Source organism: Trachypithecus francoisi, unplaced genomic scaffold, assembly GCF_009764315.1.
Source record: "Trachypithecus francoisi isolate TF-2019V2 unplaced genomic scaffold, Tfra_2.0 Contig01474, whole genome shotgun sequence".
Lineage (NCBI taxonomy): Eukaryota > Metazoa > Chordata > Mammalia > Primates > Cercopithecidae > Trachypithecus > Trachypithecus francoisi.
This window is the reverse complement of record NW_022681435.1, coordinates 23,038,960-23,059,051: the sequence shown is the minus strand read 5'-3', so window position 1 is coordinate 23,059,051 and position 20,092 is coordinate 23,038,960. Positions and strand designations below refer to the sequence as shown.

At 41.7% G+C, this 20,092-nt stretch overlaps 1 protein-coding gene across 5 annotated transcripts in view; it reads right to left on the bottom strand.

Annotated features, from left to right (window-relative positions):
- ZNF236 (zinc finger protein 236) overlaps positions 1 to 20,092 on the bottom strand; it is a 150,760-nt gene that overhangs the window by 61,937 nt on the left and 68,731 nt on the right. For 4 of the 5 annotated variants that reach the window (XM_033176194.1, XM_033176180.1, XM_033176173.1 and 1 more), the window contains 7 exons: positions 16,066 to 16,338; positions 12,153 to 12,356; positions 6,776 to 6,917; positions 5,881 to 6,141; positions 2,419 to 2,672; positions 856 to 957; positions 217 to 368 (listed from right to left, as the gene is read on the bottom strand). In XM_033176194.1, the coding sequence (XP_033032085.1) occupies positions 217 to 368; positions 856 to 957; positions 2,419 to 2,672; positions 5,881 to 6,141; positions 6,776 to 6,917; positions 12,153 to 12,356; positions 16,066 to 16,338 (1,388 nt within the window). The remainder of the gene's footprint in view (positions 1 to 216; positions 369 to 855; positions 958 to 2,418; positions 2,673 to 5,880; positions 6,142 to 6,775; positions 6,918 to 12,152; positions 12,357 to 16,065; positions 16,339 to 20,092) is intronic. The other variant, XM_033176187.1, reaches the window with a different exon arrangement.

Sequence of the window (20,092 nt, the reverse complement as noted above, 5' to 3'; positions counted from 1 at the left end):
ACGGAAACCTTTAAGTAAAATTAAAATGTTTTAAGGAAAAAGAAAGCCCGATGTACTAACACTGAGGATTTCCCAGGTAATGCAGTAACCTTAATGTTACAAGAAGTGAGCACACCTCTTAAAATTTCCCTTAAGGAAATTTTAAACAATCACAGTGAAGAATAAAATAGCATCTGCTAAATACTGCCACATATGCACCCCTCTGTCCATACTCACTACATTCATCCCATCAGAGCTAGGAGCCTGCAGCAAGCTCTGCTGGTGGAAGCTTGTGGAGAGGGCCTGAGACTCAAGTGTGCTGGAATCCTGTAGCTGTTGGACAGGTGGAAACTGAGGCTGCTGATGGTACGTGTCAGTCACTGTAAAACCTGAAATAAATTAGAAAAGAGGAGTTCTACAAAAATATTAAAGTTACACTAAAATGTTTTTTAAAAAGGGTTTATAAATTTAAGATGTCTAAAGAGGCATTTCTGTTTTCTGAACTAGAATCAGGACTAGCTGTTATTTGCAAGCTTTAACATTGTTTGCTAACAGGCGGGAGGCTGTGCTCAGCAGACATTACAGCAGCAGAGGCTTTACAGAACCAGCCACCACAAAGTTCTAATTTCTACTCAGCCACCTTTTCTTGGCTGGAAACTACATGTAGAATGGCTGCAAAGGTCACTTTCCAGAAGACCTGAGCAAACCACAAAATAGTATGTATCAACAACAAAAAAATCTACGATGCATGGAAAAAGTTACTTGGTTTGAAACCATACATTTTAGAAGGGCCTTAAGAGAAAACATGTAAGGTTGTCGTAAAATTAAATTCAACTGAGGTACACTCACAAATTTCACTGAAAACCCACCACTGACCTTGGGGTAGCCCTGCCGGTTCGAAGGACTGTTGGGCAGGGGTCTGCTCTTCAAACTGGTCTATGTGCCCTCGCAGAGGGTCCTGCGGAGCCACAAACCCACCTAAGGATGAGACGCAAAAAGGGGGACTCATACATTTGGACGTTATTTCACATCTGCAAATCTGCCCAAAAGTACACTTCGGCGAGTTTTCAAATATCAGACACCTTATTTTGAAGAGACAATAGGGATACTTTATATACATATATATGCTTAAAGCATTCTCTTTGCATTTCTAGAATATCATCCCTGAAAGCCTTTAGCATCTGTCTTAGGCATGGTTCCATTAAACAATATTCTAACATGCTATCACATTCCATAATTGTTGAGAACCTTTTTGGGTGTGCATGGTTGCAGGCACCACAGGGGATAAGTGTCTAATCCTACCCAAAGACTAAATACATTTGAGACATCCATAAAACAAAACAGTAAACTGGTCAGCACATTGTTTGTTGACATCCCTGTGTGAGATAAGAAGCCTGTGCTAGATGCAAGCCAGCTATGCCACTAATCACACAGTCTACAGTTGACCTGACATTGTTTTTTGTAGCCAAACTTTACTGATGAAGGAAGCGATGTACTACTTTATATTCTGGTTCAGGAGCCTAATCTCACTGCAGACCAGACACCAACAGTTCACTGACCTACATTAATCTTCGAATCTACATGGAGTGCACTTTGTAGAATACTAAAGATCACACAGATGTATACTTGAAAGATGTTCTCAATATACTGGGCATAAAAGTAGGTCACAAAATAGTATGCACTGCAAGATCCTATTTGTACGACTCTTTTTTTTTTTTTTTTTTGAGATGGAGTCTCACTCACTCTATTGTCCAGGCTGGAGTGCAGTGGCGCCAGCTCGGCTTACTGCAACCTCCACCTCCCAGGTTCAAGCAATTTTCTTGCCTCAGCCTCCTACGTACCTGGGATTACAGGTATGCACCACCACACCCAGCTAATTTTTGTAATTTTAGTACAGATAGGGTTTCACCACAGCCAGGCTGGTCTTGAACTGCTGCCCTCAAGTGATCCATCTGCCTTGGCCTCCCAAAGTGCTGAGAATGCAGGCGTGAGCCACCACACCCAACCTTATTTATATAATTATATATGCATACCAAACACACACACACACACATACACACACACACACCTGCATATTTGTATGGAAAAAAATTGGAAGCACCTATATCAAAATAAGGATGGTAGATTTTGCTGTAGTCCTAAAATTTCAACTACTTCCTAATAAGATTTTGAATATTTCCTAACAAGAAGTCTGATCATTCTGTTTTTGTTTAAAAAAAAAGAATTTCCCCTAAGAAATCTAATAAAATTGAAGAGTAAAAACCTAATTTAAGAGGACATGAAATGATATCAAATACTCAAATTCAATCTCTCTCACAGACAGCACAAATTGTTTTAAAAGTCAGTGATCCACGGGAGACATCAATGGACTGCAATGAGTGGGAAAGGCTGTAAAACTCTGTTGGGATCACTCAAAGTTAAATATCCTGAAACATTTACCTTCATCTGCTTCCAAGGGCTGATCTGTCAACTGCTGGCCCAGCCCTGCTTCCTCTGTGCCCACCACGTGCTGAGGCTCCAGGTCCAGCATGGCCTCGGGGTTTGCTGCGACCACCTCCGCCGTCTGCGGCAGCTCGTCGCTCTCGATCTCCACCTGCATCTGAGTGGAGGCCTGCATGCTCTGCTGGTCCACGGTGCTATCGTCTATCGAGGCTGCCTGCTGATGCTGTTGGAGCTGCTGGGCAAGTTCGTATCTTCAGAAAAATTAACGACAGTTCATCAGATTAGATGCTGTCAAAGGTTACTTGCGTGGGATACTACAGTGAAAAAGTTGTCATTGATTAAATAACATTTTTTATTAATGATTTCATTTTGAAGTCATGATGGCAATTCAGATAAAAATGAACACATTAGTACTCTGAAGAGAGCTCGTTTGCCTCATCTTTAAGTGCTTCCACAGGCTACAAGACACGAGGCACAAAGGGAGGATAAAGGACAACACATACCCGAATGCCTAATAGTTTAAAAACATTAAAAAGATGTCTCGTGTTTAAAAGTAAAACTCTCCCAACTCAAGTTCGGCAATGAATCTAAGTATTCAGAAAAATAAATGAGACGACACCTTTATAGACTGATCTAAATCTGACAACACATGTGGTGCACAGACAGAGAGGCTCCAGCCTACTGTCTCTCACAGCCCGGGCCACAGGCGCTTTATTGGACCAATGATCCAAATGTTGCTGCCAGCAACATTTACACACACAAAGTATATCCGGCATATATTCATCAAAGTCAGCGATTTCTCTTTCAAAGGAAAAGATGAACAATGAATTCAGCAATGAACTGAGAACTTGAAAAAAAAAAAAAAAAGAAAAAATATCACACAATTATCTGTCTAACAGGCTGGCTAGTACAAAGAATACTAAGACAAAGAGCCGGTCGGGCGCATGGCTCACACCTGTAATCCCAGCACTTTGGGAGGCCGAGGCTGGCAGATCACCTGAGGTCAGGAGTTCAAGTCCAGCCTGGCCAACATGGTGAAACTCCATCTCTACTACAAATACAAAAATTAGCCAGGCACAGGGGTGTGAGCCAGTAATCCCAGCTACTCAGGAAGCTGAGGCAGGAGGTTGCAGTGAACCAAAATCGCACCACGGCACTTCAGCTGGACAACAGAGTGAGACTCCATCTCAAACAAACAAACAAACAAAAAAACACCCACACACACAAAAAAAGTGCCGCCTGGTCCCCTCTTCTGCCTCTGAACACACAGACCATACAAGCTGTGTCACGGGCTCTATCCCAGTGTCTTAGGAATCTGCCTACTCAGAATTTCATTCTCAGTTCCAAACAAAATTTTCCCTCTTCGTTTTCTAATATCCAAAATAGACAATTCATAACTACTTTTACTGTGGAAAGGAGAACAAAAATGTGTTGCATAATAGAGAACAGTCAGAAAACGCACGCCTGCACCTACGCTGTGATGCTTCCACACAGCAGCGCAGTGGCACGCAGGGGTCTGTATAAGCCACTCTAACCTAAGCACCTATATGCCACATGCTAACTGATGGAGGCTTGTTTTCTGTTTGTTTCCTTGGTTGTTTGCTTTTCCCCATAAATTTTACTATAGTCATCTTCTTTACCTATCTTTAGTATAAGCATATGTGATATTTTGGGAATTTCCAACAGTTCAGACAAAGGAATGAAACCCTGGCTGGATGCTCTCCTTGTAGGCAGATTCCAAGTGCACACAATCTGTAAAAGCAAAGCACTGCGGCTCTGCAACGACAGGCTGATCTGCTTAGTGTCCTCTCAAAGCTCTACACTGATCTCCTACACGTGTCCCTCGAAACTGATGACAAATAACGGCCATGCAATATACCACTTAATAAAGGTGACCCCGCAATTATGCCATTGGTCACTGGGTCTGGAAACAAGGGCCTGAACACCCACATTCCCAATACTACCACAAAAAGTACACTGGAAAAGGCTGGCTTCCTAACTAAAAAAGATTTGATTTAAACATTCCACTGAGCAAGCAAGAGCCCAAGCTCCATTCTTCTTAGCATGGTAAGCTCTCGGGCCAACTGGGGACCCATCACCCTGCTACAGCGAGCAGAAACACAAGCATCTTCAATATCCATGTGCCCCCGAGTTCCCCGGTTCCCAAACACATGCAGTGCCCTGCACAGGATTCCCTCCACAAAATGCAGTGAAGTATAACTGGATATGTAATTGACAGGAGTCCACTATATAACACCGCCAATACCACACTCCCTGGGTGGTTTCAAGCAGCAGGTAGATTTCTCGGCTAAGCAATCAATGATGCTGAAATCAAAAATGTCAATTCTGTTGAGGGTGCTTAGGCATTCAGATCAACAATATCAAAAAACACTATCAGAGTTAACTTATTCTAATATTGAGGGTTTTGCTTTGTAGGCGACATCCAGCAGACATATCTGGGTTAAAATGCTGTCTCAAAGCAAATGCTTCAGGGCAGCAGCTTTAGGCCTAGTGCCTCTCCCTTCACATCTCCTAAGCTGTGGTCGCCCTACCCAGGTTTTACAGCACCACCCGGGATTCTGGGGCCTCACAGAGACACTCATCGAATAGGCCCTAGCACTAGGTCACCCTGCCCAGGTTTTACAGTACCACCCGGGATTCTGCGGCCTCACAGAGACACTCATCCAATAGGCCCTAGCACTAGGTCACCCTGCCCAGGTTTTACAGTACCACCCGGGATTCTGCGGCCTCACAGAGACACTCATCCAATAGGCCCTAGCACTAGGTCACCCTGCCCAGGTTTTACAGTACCACCCGGGATTCTGGGGCCTCACAGAGACACTCATCGAATAGGCCCTAGCACTAGGTCACCCTGCCCAGGTTTTACAGTACCACCCGGGATTCTGCGGCCTCACAGAGACACTCATTCAATAGGCCCTAGCACTAGTCAGAAATGCATCTCTTCCGGAATACGTCCACATAGAGATGAGCTAGCCTTCCAACCATGTGGAAATACAAGCTAGGCTGAATGAAAAGTTTATGGAATATCTAAAACATGGATCCTTCCAGGTCAACAACACAGAATAATTACCATTCTGATTTGCTGATGACAGGCCTAGAAATTACAGGGTCTTTAAGATTCTCTTTTCTGAAATATTCACTATCTGACTATACTAGACACAGTCCAGCATTTCATCTAACTATCAACTAACAGCTTTAAAAGAGAGCTTTACAGAATATAAACTGCTTCATTATTCAATTAAAAATGAAAATGCTAATGCTTCAGTCTATGGCTCCCATTAGATCCTTAGACACTAATACGTACATTTCTTGAGCCCATCTAGTACAAGCTAGAAATAATCATGTAAGAATCAAAGACAATTATTTCCTAAAAACACTCCCCACCATCTACTGGAAATTATAAAGATGATGAAGAGTGACCATCAGAATTACACCCACCTGTGGGTTTTCATGTGCTTTTTGCAATTTAGTGAAGTCTTAAATGTTTTCTGACAATAGGGACACATATAGGGACGAAGGTCGTTGTGGATGCCCATGTGTCGCCGTAAGCTGCCACCGGTAGTGAAAGCCCCATTACATATCAGACACTTGAAAGATTTCAGTCCTGTGTGTGTTCGGATGTGTGCTTTGAGCACACCTGCAGAAACAAAGCCCCTTCCACACTGAGAACATTTAAAAGGCTTTTCACCTGTATGGGATCTTAAAAAAAAATACATATTTTAATGAATAAGTTTCTTATACTTTTATAATGCTTTGTGACTAGAATGCACTCTTGCATTTCGCTTCACTTCATCATCACATTTTTTTAAAGTTAAGCAGCAATGCCGGAGCTTTCCACATTTAAAGGTGAGGAAGCCTGAGACTCAAGAGTGCTTAAGCCAACTGCCTCAAGTCACACGACTGAGACAAAGCTAGAAGCCAAGTCTTTTTCGAAGTTCTATACTTTTTTCATGACATCACACTGTCTCTCATGATCAAGGTTTGACTTCCTTTTCACTGTGGCTAAAACTAAGAATTAATTTAAAGTCCAATAAACACATATGAAAACCAAACGAAGTCTAACAATAAACCAAATACTTCTTTGATATTTCTTGGAAATTGCAAACATTGAAATTTAATGAGCATATACATAAATTCCGGGGCAATTCTGTAGAATATTTTAGTCAAGACATTAAAGAATAAAAATATTAATTACCAATAAATGTTTTGGAGTCAAATGAGACATCTTAAATACTAAAAGCTAATGCTACCATCCTAAATACTTCTAGAAGTCATCAGGTCACTAAGTCAGTTTAATTATACTAAATTTCCACCTGTGAATCCGTTACCTTACCTGATGTGTTGTTTAAGGTGGCAAGATTTTTTATATGCACGATGACAGTAAAAACACTTGTATGGTCTATCTGCTTCATTAACAAAATTATTATTAAAATAGCTTTGGAAAAACTGGTTTTTTGGAATGGGCTGGATAAGACCTACAAACCAAAAGAAAAGCAGACATAATTCACTGTCAATGCTAGTAATAAAATTAAATATCACAAGGCATATGTTTTACCCAGAAGATGAAAATTCTGATGTTAGACTCTAATGTTGCAACTATTTTAATTGTGTTAGGAACTGGCTATTCAAAGAATACCTATGGGGAAACATAATAAATTAATATATTTATAATATAACCTTACAAATTAATTTATAAATTAATATAAACATTATAAATTAATATATATTAATGTTCATTTTTTCAACATGAGAAATATCTAGTCACAATTACTTCCATTGATTCCACAGCCAATTTTTAATGAATTTCTACATTTACTTTCTATATGGGCATTTGTTGACATGGAATGTACGTAACTATGTCCAAAATTCAGGAGAAGCAATATTTTAATACCTTGTTTATTCAGTATGAATACTGCACAGTAGGTACTATAATAAACTGAAAACAAAAGTGACTACAACACGATCTTTTGTTCTACAAAGGTTAGTGTTTTCACAGATATCACTAAAGGGATATCTACAAACAACAAAATTACTAATTTAAATATTTCACATTTTATATACATTTACTAAATAAAGAATTCCTTCAGGTTGACCATCTAATAAATATGACTTGATCAAGCTACTGCATTATATCAGGAATTCAGGACAAACTTAGAGGTAAACTTTCGAATGCCTTAAGAGTCACTTGGAACGCTAAGAGAAGATGTACACGGTCTTCTATCAGCCTCTGTCGGCCTCGAGCTGCTCCTTCTGCCCAGACAAGGAAGCATTGGCCAAGATTCTGTCCTCTGCCTACAGCTCTCCATTTCCAGTCCTCTCTCCTCCCTCAGTTGTACCTTAACTTCTATGCAATGATTAGCACGATGCACCTCTGAACACACTCTGTTTTCCCTACTTTCCATAAAAATACGGATTCCATTTCAATTTCTTCCCCTAAAACTCACTTCTCCCAGCTTTCCTAGTTGCATGCCTGGAACAGTCTTCTCCTGGTCCCTAAGGCTGGGGAGCCCCAGACCTCTGAGAGTTCCCTTCCCTCTCCTGTACTTGGCATCTGCCAGTCCTGATGATCAGCACCACTCCCATGTCTCTTAAACTTGCATCTTCGCTTCTTTTTCCACTGCCACCAATCGCAACAGTGAAACAATTACAAAGCTGGAGGGAATCTGACAGCCCAACCAATTTCACTTAGCTCATTATTAGATTTAAGGAAATTCACCTATGCTTCCTGAAGCTTGCATCACAACCCTGCTTACTTTTCAAAAAGTATTCAGAACTCTCCCTTGTGATATAATCCACACAGCACAACCCCTAAGACTGCCAAGCCTTTTCTCATCTCACAAGCCTTCTGGACAATCAGAGCTGTGTCAAAGACCTCTCTCCGAGCAGCTCTAACACCACCCTGTGCTTGACAGCACAGTCTCATTTTTTCCTAAGAACTCGTTCTGCTCAAAAGAGAAAAATGCAGGCTGGGCATAGTGGCTCAGGCCTGTAATCCCAGCACTTTGGGAGGCCGAGGTGGGCGAATCACTTGAGATCAGGAGTTTGAGACCAGCCTGGCCAACACGGAGAAACCCCGTCTCTACTTAAAAATAAAAATAAAAATACAAAAATACAAAAATTAGCCAGGCATGGTGGCACAGGCCTGTGGTCCTAGTTACTCAGGAAGCTGAGGCAGGAGAATCGCTTGAACCTGGGAGGCAGAGGTTGCAGTAAGCCGAGATCGCACCACTGCACTCCAGCCTGGGTGACAGAGACTCTGTCTCAAGAAAGGAAAGAAAAAAGAAGAAAAATGCAGGCATCCAGTCCATGCCCACCACCTTCCCTAGGATACACATGCCAGGACACGCAGACTGAATGCCATGCCTGGTTCTCAAAAAGAGTCATGGCAGAACCCTGGACACAGGTTTCCTCTTCTACAGTGCTCTCAGTCAAGGACTCCTTAGACTAGCGCTAGCTTCCTCAATGAGCATTCTACTTTCACTTACTCTCATAACACTACTCTATGCTAAACCTCATCTCACCATGTTTTGATCAAACTCTGTCCCCCAAAGACTGTGACAGCCAAGTCTTTTCTATAGCCTCTAAGGAGCCCGGAGTCTGAGAGAAGAGATGAACACAAATACAAATAACAAAATTAAGCATAAGACAAAGTTACAATATTTTACAATTTACAGTGTGAAACTCCCTCTAGCAATCATTTCCCTCATATGTCTCCATCAGCCTAAGCCAAAGAATTCAGCTTCCCCTATCTGGTCTAAGATACAGGCATCTGTAAAGCCAATAAGCAAAATATATCCCATTTTAACCCCGAAACATGTCTGAAGAGTCAAGACTCTAACTCAACTGAAGATTCAAAAACTTGAAGCCAAGAAACCCATGGGTATATAACTTGATTTATGGCAACCTGAAAGAAGAAACTGGTCTGTTGTTTCATTTTGTAAGCAACCAAAACTGGCCAAGGATATCAAAGTATACTAAGCTACCAAGGGGGTTTTGATCCCATTCTATGCTCAAAAACAGTTAAATACCATAATAATTATAGTTCCTAGGAAGCTTAGTATAATTCATATATCAAATTATCAGACTTTTTTTAATTTTTACTTTTTTGAGACAGAGTTTCACTCTTGTTCCCCAGGCTGGAGTGCAGTGGTGCAATCTTGGCTTACTGCGACCTCTGCCTCCTGGGTTCAAGCCATTCTCCTGGCTCAGCCTCCTGAGTAGCTGGGATTACTGTTGCCTGCCACCATGCCTGGCTAATTTATGTATTCGTAGTAGAGATAGGGCTTTGCCATGTTGGCCAGGCTGGTCTCAAACTCCTGACCTCAAGTGATCGCCCACCTCGGCCTTCCAAAGTGCTAGGATCACAGGCGTGAGCCACTGCGCCCAGCCAGACTGGTGTTTTGGAGAAGATGATCTTTTACTATCTTGTCAATTTGTTGTGTATTTTGGAGTTTTCTATGTCTTCTACTGTCAATTCTGCCAAGTATATTATTCTAGAAAACATTCATTTTTCTATTTCCTTTTCTATTTCTTCTACAGTCAGTTCTGCCAAGCATATTATTCTAGAAGATTCATCAAAATTTTCAAATATATTAGCAAAAAGTTGTAGAGTGTTTGCAAACAATTGTTACCTCATTTGTATCTGTGCTTACAATTTCCTTCTCATTCCTAATACTATGTTTTCTCACATTTCTTTATTAGTGACAAGTCATCTATTTTTTCTGTTCATTTTTATAAGTTTTGTAAAACTTCAGTTCACTACAGTTTTGTCTTCTATCTCCAATTCCATTATATGTACTAATTCAGGGGTCCCCAAGCCCCAGGCTGCCTGTTAGGAACTGGGCCACGCAGCAGGAGGTGAACAGCAGGTGAGTGAGCTTTACCATCTGAGCTCTGCCTCCTGTCAGATCTGCGGCACGTTAGATTCTCATGGAGTGCAAACCTTATTGTGAACTGTGCATGTGAGGGATCTAGGCTGCGCGCTCCTTCTGAGAATCTAATGTCTGATGATCTCAGTGGAAGAGTTCTACCCTGAAACCATTCCCCTCACCTGATCCCCCATATGCGGAAAAATTGTCTTCTGTAATACCAATCCCTGATGACAAAAAGGTTGGGAACTGCTGTATTAATTCCTTTCTGCTACTTTCTTTTAATTTTCCTAGTTTTTTAAGTTAAATATTTTACTTATTTTCAATCTGTCTTATTTTCTGATAACACTCAAAAGTCTTAATTTTTCCTAGGACAGCTTTGGTCCATTCAATCTGTTTATATAATACTCCTATCTGTAGTATGTAGTATCTGTTTTGAGTCCTTCTTTTCATGTAATGAAATTTTGGATGGCTATTTTATAAGTTTTTCAGTGAACTGTAATCAAAGATTGTATCCTACACAAAATCAACTTCTGAGAATTTACTGAAATTTTTGTGTATCCTAGAATGTGATCAACTTCTGTTTTATGCATAATTAAAAGTGTGTGATTTAAGGCAAAAGATTCTATAAAGCTATTAAGTAACCCTTTTGATTTGTGTGCTCAAATCTTCAGTTTTAGGTGTTTATTTAAGTTGACCTGTCTAACTGAGGATCTTTCACTACACTTGAGAATTTGAGTATTTCCTTTCTTTGAATTTTTTTGGTTTATATATTTTGAAGTTAAACTCTCAGATTCACACTAGTTTATGGCTGTTGATCATCTTATTGGTGGCCCCAAATTTTTAACAATCTAAAATCTCTCTATACAATAATTTGCAATTATTGTAAATAAAGGTTATGCTTTAGAATAAAGGAATTATATTTTGTTTAATATTAATTTTGCTTATAGATTGAATTATCTTTCCCAGGAAAGTAGTGAAATACAGAAACTGCATAAAAATGTAAATTCACACATTAATAAGTGCTATGGCCTAAATGTTTGTGGTCCCCCAAAATTCATGTAGTAAGAGGTAGGACCTTTGGGAGGACATAGCCAGAAGGCACCATCTGTGAGGAAGAGAGACCTCACTAGACACTCAATCTGCCAGCACCACGACCTTGGACTTCCCAGCCTCTAGACCTGTGAGAAGTAAACTTCTAGTATTTACAAGCTACACAGTTAGTGGTATTTTTGATTCAGGAGCTCAAACAAATTAAGACAATGAGGTTTCTTAAGTTTTGTTCTAGCACTGACAAATATAATTTTTCTGAAGATTCTAACAAGCAGTGTTTTCTTTCTAGATCGTTAACAAAATCATAGTTTGGGTTGGTTATAATAACACTGAACCTAAAAAGAAAAGCAGGCAGATTTTTCTTTTCCTTTTTAATCCAAAGATTAAAGTAAACCAAATAATCTGTAACACAGCACAAAGAACCTAAAGATGAAAACTACAACGTGCACTGTGTGTTTCACATAAAAACCACTTGTCATTTTTGATGCTTCCACTGAGGTAGCAATGTTTCTTCAATGAGGACTTACACACTACTGTTTTCACTTACACATTATTTGTCTCTAATCCAAGAAAACAATTTGAGTAGTAGTTTGGATACAACTTAGATTTTAATCTTGATTGTAAAACATACCGGCCCATAAAGCAAAACAAGGCTTAACACAGACTTCATTAATACTATGCCCAAAAAACTATTTAACTACACAGACCATAATGTGCATACACAATTCACAAAATACCAAAGAAAATAGTACTCGATAAATTGTAAAGACATCCTACAATCCATCTTACCTAAGTCAGTTATGAGAATTGGTTCCTGCAAAGGAATATCAGGGACTGGAACGTTCGTCTTGCCAACACGAACCTTTGCAGGTTTACGCTGGTGCCTCATTTTCCTTAATTCCGTATGTTTAAAGTGGGAAGCAATGTGAGTCTTCCTATGGCCCGAGGTTCGAAATTTTTTGTCACAGTGAGGACAAGCAAAAGGTCTAACTCCTAATAAAAATGAAATCACATTTTAGAATTATTTCCAGAAATTACATCTCAACAGCAAATGCCAACATAAAATGTTAGTACTTCCAATACTGATTTGAACCTTCAATTTATTAAGCCATGCTTATAATTTAATGGATATTGTAAATTATTGTCCCTTGTTTGTATACAGTGCATATTACAGATATTAAGGCATGTAATGAGAGCATTTTAAGTTAAAAAAGAACATTTAGTATTTTTAGGACAAAGTCTTACATTGTAAAATATGGATAGTAGTTCTTAAGGACTTTACAGTATGTAAGGATGCTCCCTCTCTTGTGTCATCATCTGTAAAGTGGCTTAAGGACACCTGCCTCCAGGGCTGCTGCTGAGATTACTTAAGCTAATGTTTAAACAGCACTTAGCAATGTCTCACATTTTGCAAATAAACAGTAAATAGTAGTTGTCACTGATTGTAAATGATGATAATAGTACTAATATCTTAATGATCCTCTTACTACTGTGCCCCATTTCTAAAGAATATTTCCTTGTTTTACAATTTTATTAGCAAACGAAAATGTAAATTCCAAAGAAACACATACAACAAAATTGAGTAACTTCAGCTTTGTCAAATACTCATCCACATTTTCAGCCCAGAGGAGGATCCCTGAGGGAATTTGGGAGATATTGCCAATGAGTACAGGGTTTCTTTGCAGGGTGATAAAAACGTTCCAAAATCGGACAGTGGTGCAGGGTGTTCAATTCAGAATTGTACACATTAAAATGGTACATACTACGATATGTAAATCACATCTCAATAAATATGTCATTAAAAAAATGGAGCTCCATAATGAAAGATTTCACACTTTAATACTGATTAGAAAGCCTCAATACAAACAGGTCCCTGGTCCTCCCCTGGCCCAGCTACAGTCTTCAGGTCTTCCCAGATCAAACATAGATTACACGTTGTGTCCTCAGAAAGGCTCACTCAGTCTAAATCTAAATCTGATACGGACAGAAGTCTCTTTTCAACCTCTGTAATTCTATGTTCATTTATAAGTGTTGCTTGTTTTTAATGCCTCCCCCAGCAAATCCTTAGCTCCATGGAGATCAAGGTTGCACCTGTTTTCTTTACCTGTAGATACCTCATGCCCAGCCTATAGAAAAGACTCAACAAGTGCTGATGAAAAGACAGAAATGCATCCTCCAAGTAGTCAGTTATTGCTCCCCCAGGTGCTACAACTCAATCCCTTCTCCACACCTGTGTGCAGTACCTATTGGCAGTTCCTGTGTGTGGCACTGTGTTTGGTACCACGTGTGGTACTTGTGTGTAGTACTGTGTTTGGTACTGTATGCACTACTTGTGTGCAGTACTGTGCATGATGCCTGAGTGCAGTACTGTTTGGTACTGTGTGCAGTACCTGTGGGCAGTACCTGTGGGCAGCACTGGTACCTGTGTGCAGCACTGTGTTTGGTACCTAAGTGCAGTACTGTGTGTGTGGTACTATATGCAGTACTGTATGTGGTACTGTATGCAGTCCCTGTGGGCAGTACTTGTGTGTAGTACTGTGTTTGGTACTATATGCAGTACCTGTGTGCAGTACTGTGGTACTCTATGTACTACTTGTGTGCAGTACTGTTTGGTACTGTGTGAGGTGCCTATATGTGGTACTGTGTTTGGTACTGTGTGCGTTACCAGTGCACAGTACTGTTTGGTACCTGTGTGCAGTACTATGTTTGGTACTGTGTTTGGTACCTAAGTGCAGTACTGTCTGTGGTACTGTGTGCAGTCCCTGTGGGCAGTACCTGTCTGCAGCACTATGTTGGGTATTGTGTGCAGTACCTGTGGGCAGTACTGTTTGGTACCTGTGTGCAGTACTGTCTTTGGTGCCTAAGTGTGGTACTGTGTATGTGGTACTGTGTGCAGTACTGTGCATGATACTGTATACAGTGTCTGTGGGCAGTAAGTACTTGTGTATACTATGTTTAGTACTGTGTTGGGTACTGTATGCAGTACTGTGTTTGGTACTATGTGCGGTGCCTGTGCACATTACCTGTGCACGGTAGTGTTTAGTACTGTATTGCTTACTGTGTGCAGTAAGCAAGTACTGTGTTTGGTACTGTGTGTGACACTGAGTTTGGTACCTGTGTGCAGTACCTGTATTTGGTACCTGTGCTTGGTACTATGTGCAGTAGCTGTGTGCAGTACCTATGCACTGTACTGTGTGGTCCCTGTGGCCAGTACCTGTGTGGGTGCAGCACTGCAGGCCATACCTGTGTGCAGTACCTGTGTGCTGTACTGTGTTTGGTACTGTGTGTGGTCCCTATGGGCAGTGCCTGTGTGAGTGCAGCTCTGCAGGCTGTACCTGTGTGCAGTACTCTGTTTGGTACTGTGTGCAGTACTGTGTTTGGTACTGCACATGATGCCTGTGAGCAGTACTGTTTGGTACTGTGGGTGGTACTTGTGTGCAGTACTGTGTTTGGTACTATGCTTGGTACCTGTGTGCAGTACCTGTGTTTGGCACCATGTGTGATCTTTGTGGACAGTGCCTGTGTGGGTACATCACTGCAGGCTGTACTTGTGTGTGGTACTGTGGTACCTGTGTGCGATACCTGTATTTAGTATTGTGTTTGGTACTTGTGTGCAGTACTGTGTTTGGTACTGTGTGTGACACTGAGTTTGGTACCTGTGTGCAGTACCTGTATTTGGTACTGTGTGTGGTCCCTGTGGGCAATGCCTGTGTGTGTGCAGCATGGCAGGCTGTACTTGTGTGTGGTACTGTGTTTGGTACCTGTGTGCAGTACCTGTATTTAGTACTGTGTTTGGTACTGTGTTTGAGACTGAGTTTAGTACCTGTGTGCAGAACCTGTGTTTGGTACCGTGTGTGGTCCCCGTGGGCAATGCCTGTGTGGGTGCAGCACTGCAGGCTGTACTTGTGTGTGGTACTGTGTTTGGTACCTGTGTGTGGTACCTGTATTTAGTACTGTTTGGTACTGTGCTTGATACTGAGTTTAGTACCTGTGTGTAATACCTGTGTTTGGTACTGTGTGCAGCCCCTGTGGCCAGGGCCCATGTTGTTGCAGCATGTGGGCCATAGTTGTGTGTAGTACTGTGTCTCGTACCTGCCTTTGTGTGCAGTCTCTGTGGGCAGTACCAGTGTGGGTACAGCACTGTGGGCCATACCTGTGTGCAATACTGTGTGCAGTCCTTGAGGACAGTACTTGTGAGCAGCACCTGTGCAAAGTGCTGTGTTGGGTACTATGTGCAGTACCTGTGTTTGGTACTTCTGGGCAGTGCCTGTGTGGGGGCAGCACTGTGGGCCATACCTGTGAGCAGTACTGTGTTCAGTACTATGTGCGGTACTGTCTGCAGTCCCTGTGGGCAGTACTTATGTGCAGTACCTGTACACAGTGCTGTGTTAGGTACTGTGTGCAGTACTGCACGGTTCCTGTGGGCAGTACTTGTGTGCAGTACCTGTGCACAGTGCTGTGTGGGGTACTGTGTGTAGTATCTGTGTTTGGTACCTGTGGGCAGTACCTGTGTGGGTGCAGCACTGCGGCCCACACCTTTGCGCAGTAATGTGTGTGATACTTTGTGCAATCCCTGTGGGCAGTACTTGTGTGTAGTACCTGTGCGCCTACTGTGTGCCATACCTGTGTTTGATACATGTGTGCAGTACTGTGTGCCGCCCCAGTGGCCAGTGCCCATGTGGGCCCAGCCCTGAGGCCGTACCTGTGTGCAGGCGGATGTGCACCTTGAGGCTGCCCGAGGTGGAGAAGCTCTTCATGCAGTACTGGCACTTGAACGCCTTGATGCCGGTGTGCGTCTTGATGTGGGCTGTCAGCGTGCTCTTCACCGCGAAGGCGCGGAAGCACTGCGGGCACTTGAAGGGCTTCTCGTGGGTGTGGATGCGGATGTGGCGCACCAGGTCGCTGGGCTTGCGGAACTCCTTGGCGCAGTAGGGACACACATGCCAGCGCACGCCGTTCTCCTCCCGGATGGAGCCTGCGAAGGGAGAGGACACGTCCCGCTTGGCCTGGACGCACCGCCCAGTGTCGGGTCCAGGGCCCCCTGCGGTCCCGACGGAAAGCTGCACACATGATCAGTTATGGGAAAGCTTGGAATTCCCAGGATCACTGACATTATCGAGGGCTATGAGTTAATCTCGCTGAAAGCCCTAACAGTCGGGGAAAACACAATTCACAGTGTCTGAGAAAGAGCGCCCACTGAGAAGGTGATCGATTCTGTAGGTCCAGTAGCACCAGGACACAGTCGGCTCCCTCTCAATGAAAATGAAAGTAGATGGGATCGAATGACCCCATGCTTAACGCAGGGAACGGGAAGAGAAGGAATGCCGCTGGCGTAAGTATTTATCGGGCCTACTGGATATCACCAATAAAAAATAAGAGAAATGCAAATATTAAGAAATGGTAAATTCATATGCTATAAAAGGAAATTTGTAAATAGTTAAGACAAATAAATAGTATGTATCAATTAATGATGAAATATAAGTGGATCTGCCTCATACTATTCAATTTTGAATCAAGTTTAAAACTATTTCTAATAGAAAAAAAATCACAAATTGATGGAAATAAAGTAAGTACACCTGTCCCTCTGTTTGCAGCAGGAAACAGTGCCAAGACCCCGGTGGATGCCTGAAAGCCCAGATAGTAGGGAGCCCTATGTATACTACGGCTTTCCATCTGAGAACCAAGCCAGCTACTGAGTGGCGAATGCAGCAGCATGAGTGCGTGGGACAAAGGGATGACCTGTGTCTCCCTCACCCCTCTCGGGATGGAGCAGGACAGTGGACGGGGAAATGGTAAGCAATTTACAGCTTATGAACTGTTTATTTCTGGAATTTTCCATTTAATATTTTTGAGAATTTGGTTGAATGCAGGTAACTAAAACTTATAATCACTTTATTTTTAAAAATTTTGATTAGACTTATTCATCTGAAATTAAGGTAGCATCTACAGTGACTATACAGATAACTCACATAATGAATCCACATGAAATCAGAAAGATTTTGGCCACATTAATGAAATTCACCAGAACATTTTAAATAAAGTTTATTTAACTGTGTCTGTACCAACACAGTTTTCTTAGGGAAAAAGAAAACCTGTTTCCTTCTCTCTTATCACTAAATATAAGGAATTTCTCCATATATGCAAGTAAATCTGTAAAGATAGAAAACGTACTTTCTCGAATACAATATTCTTTGCAAGAGTAATTCACATAAAAAAGAAAGGTGGGCTGGGCACAGTGGCTCACGGCCATAATCCCAACACTCTGGGAGGCTAAGGCAGACAGATAGCTTGAGCTCAGCAGTTTGAGATCAGTATGGGCAACATGGCAAAATTCTGTCTCTACAGAAAAAATTTTAAAACAATTAGCTGGGTGTGGTGGTGCATGCCTGTGGTCCCACATACTCAGGAGGCTGAGGTGGAAGGATGACTTGAGCCCAGGACACAGGAGTTGCAGTGGGCTATGATTGTACCACTGCACTCCAGCCTGGGTGACAGAGCCAGACCCTGTCTCAAAGAGAAAAAAAGGAAAGAAAGAAAGGTAGAAAAAAAGAACGAAAAATAATACATTTTTTAAACACAGTGACAGAATGTAAATAAAAACAAAGAAAGGCACAAACACAAATCATGGGGGTAAATATGGACAAGGAAATAAGGGAACTGGTTTTAAAAGGTGAGACATTTGTGGTGATAGTGCATAAAGATATCTAAAATTTAAGACTGCTTAAAATTAATAGATAAAAATTAATTCAGAAATATGCATAATTACCTAAAGGCCTTATCATGACAAATCAAAAATGCAAGGTATAAAAGGGTCTGAGAGACTATGATATCTACTAGTAAAAATTAGGACACCATTCCCCAGAAATCAGATTTTTTTCCAAACCAAAATGAAACTATATCTCAAGTTACGCAGGATGACAATCTAAATCTGCCACCAGGTTCTAATATCTGGGAATAGACTAGAACAGAGACTACGAACTGGAAGTCCTGAAGCTGTCTCCAAATCTGGCCTGCATATGTTTTGTTTCACCCACACAATGTTAAAAAAGAAAATGGAATCCAGATTCCCAACTCTGACAAATGGAAAGATCCGGAAAGCTAGATCTGCAATCCCACATGGCAAGCTTTCCTGGAGCTGGGCAGTAGCTTTCCTCTTCAAATAGTAAGGCCAGGTGCGGTGGCTCACGCCTGTAATCCCAGCACTTTGGGAGGCTGAGATGGGTGGATCACCTTAAGTCGGGAGTTCGAAACCAGCCTGACCAACATGAAGAAACCCCGTCTCTACTAAAAATACAAAATTTGCTGGGCATGGTGGCACATGCCTGTAATCCCAGCTACTCAGGAGGCTGAGGCAGAAGAATCACTTGAACCCGGGAGGCAGAGGTTATGGTGAGCCAAGATTGTACCATTGCACTCCAGCCTGGGCAACAAGAGCAAAACTCCATCTCAATAAGTATATATATACATATATAAAAGATTAAATCAAAGATTTAGTTTAAAACATTAAATTATGACCAAGCACAGTGGCTCATGACTGTAATACCAGCACTTTGGGAGGCCAAGGCAGGAGGACTGCTCCAGGCCAGGAGTTCAAGACCAGCCTGGGCAATATAGCAAGACTCTTGTCTCTACAAAAATAAAAACAACAAAATTAGCCAGGTGTGGTGGTGCACACCTATAGTCCTAACTACTCGGGAGGCTGAGGCAGGAGGATCGCTTCAGCCTGGGAGGTCGAGGATGCAGTGAGCTATGATCGTGACACTGCACTGCAGTCTGGGCAACAAAGTGAGACCCTGTCTCAAAAAAAAAAAAAAACCTATTAAATTATAAAAGTCAGATATAAGAGAAAGTGATCCATAATGTCCGTGATGAAGTCTAAATATCACCCAAGCCCAAAGTCATTAAATATTGACAAACTTAGCTACATATATATATGTATAAATTTCTCCCCAGTTAAAAAAGTTTTTCAGCTCAAAAAGGTAAACAAATTAGAAAAAAAAGTACAACTGACCCTTGACCAACTCTGAGGTTAGGGGCACTGACCCCCGATGCAGTTTAAAATCTGCCTATAAGATATCCCAAAAACTTAACTATCAATAGCCTCCTGCTGACCAGAAGACTTGCCAGTGACATCAACAGTTAACACATATTTTGTATCTTATACATATTATATACTGTAATCTTACAATAAAGCTAGAGAAAAAACGTTATTCAGAAAAGCATAAAGAAGAGAAAATACATCTCCGATTCATTAAGTGGAGTGGTTTTCCTCTCTGTCTACATGTTGAGTGGGCTGAGGAAGTTGGGGGTCTTGTTCTCTCGGGGTGGCAGAGGCGGAATAAAACCTGTATATAAGTGGACCTTGGAGTTCAAATTTGTGTTGTCTAGGAGTAAACTGTATCCCACAAATACAGGTCACAAAATACTATCATCTTTAATACCTATGGACAAAAGAAGTCAAGAGTTAGTCTTATAGGAAAATACAGGTACTCTTTAACATGAAAAGCTCTCAACCTTACTCCCTGTAAAAAAAATGCAAATTCAACATACAATAAGACACCATTTTCTTTTTTTTTTTTTTTTGAGACGGAGTCTTGCTCTGTCGCCCGGGCTGGAGTGCAGTGGCCGGATCTCAGCTCACTGCAAGCTCCGCCTCCCGGGTTTCACGCCATTCTCCTGCCTCAGCCTCCTGAGTAGCTGGGACTACAGGCGCCCGCCACCTCGCCCGG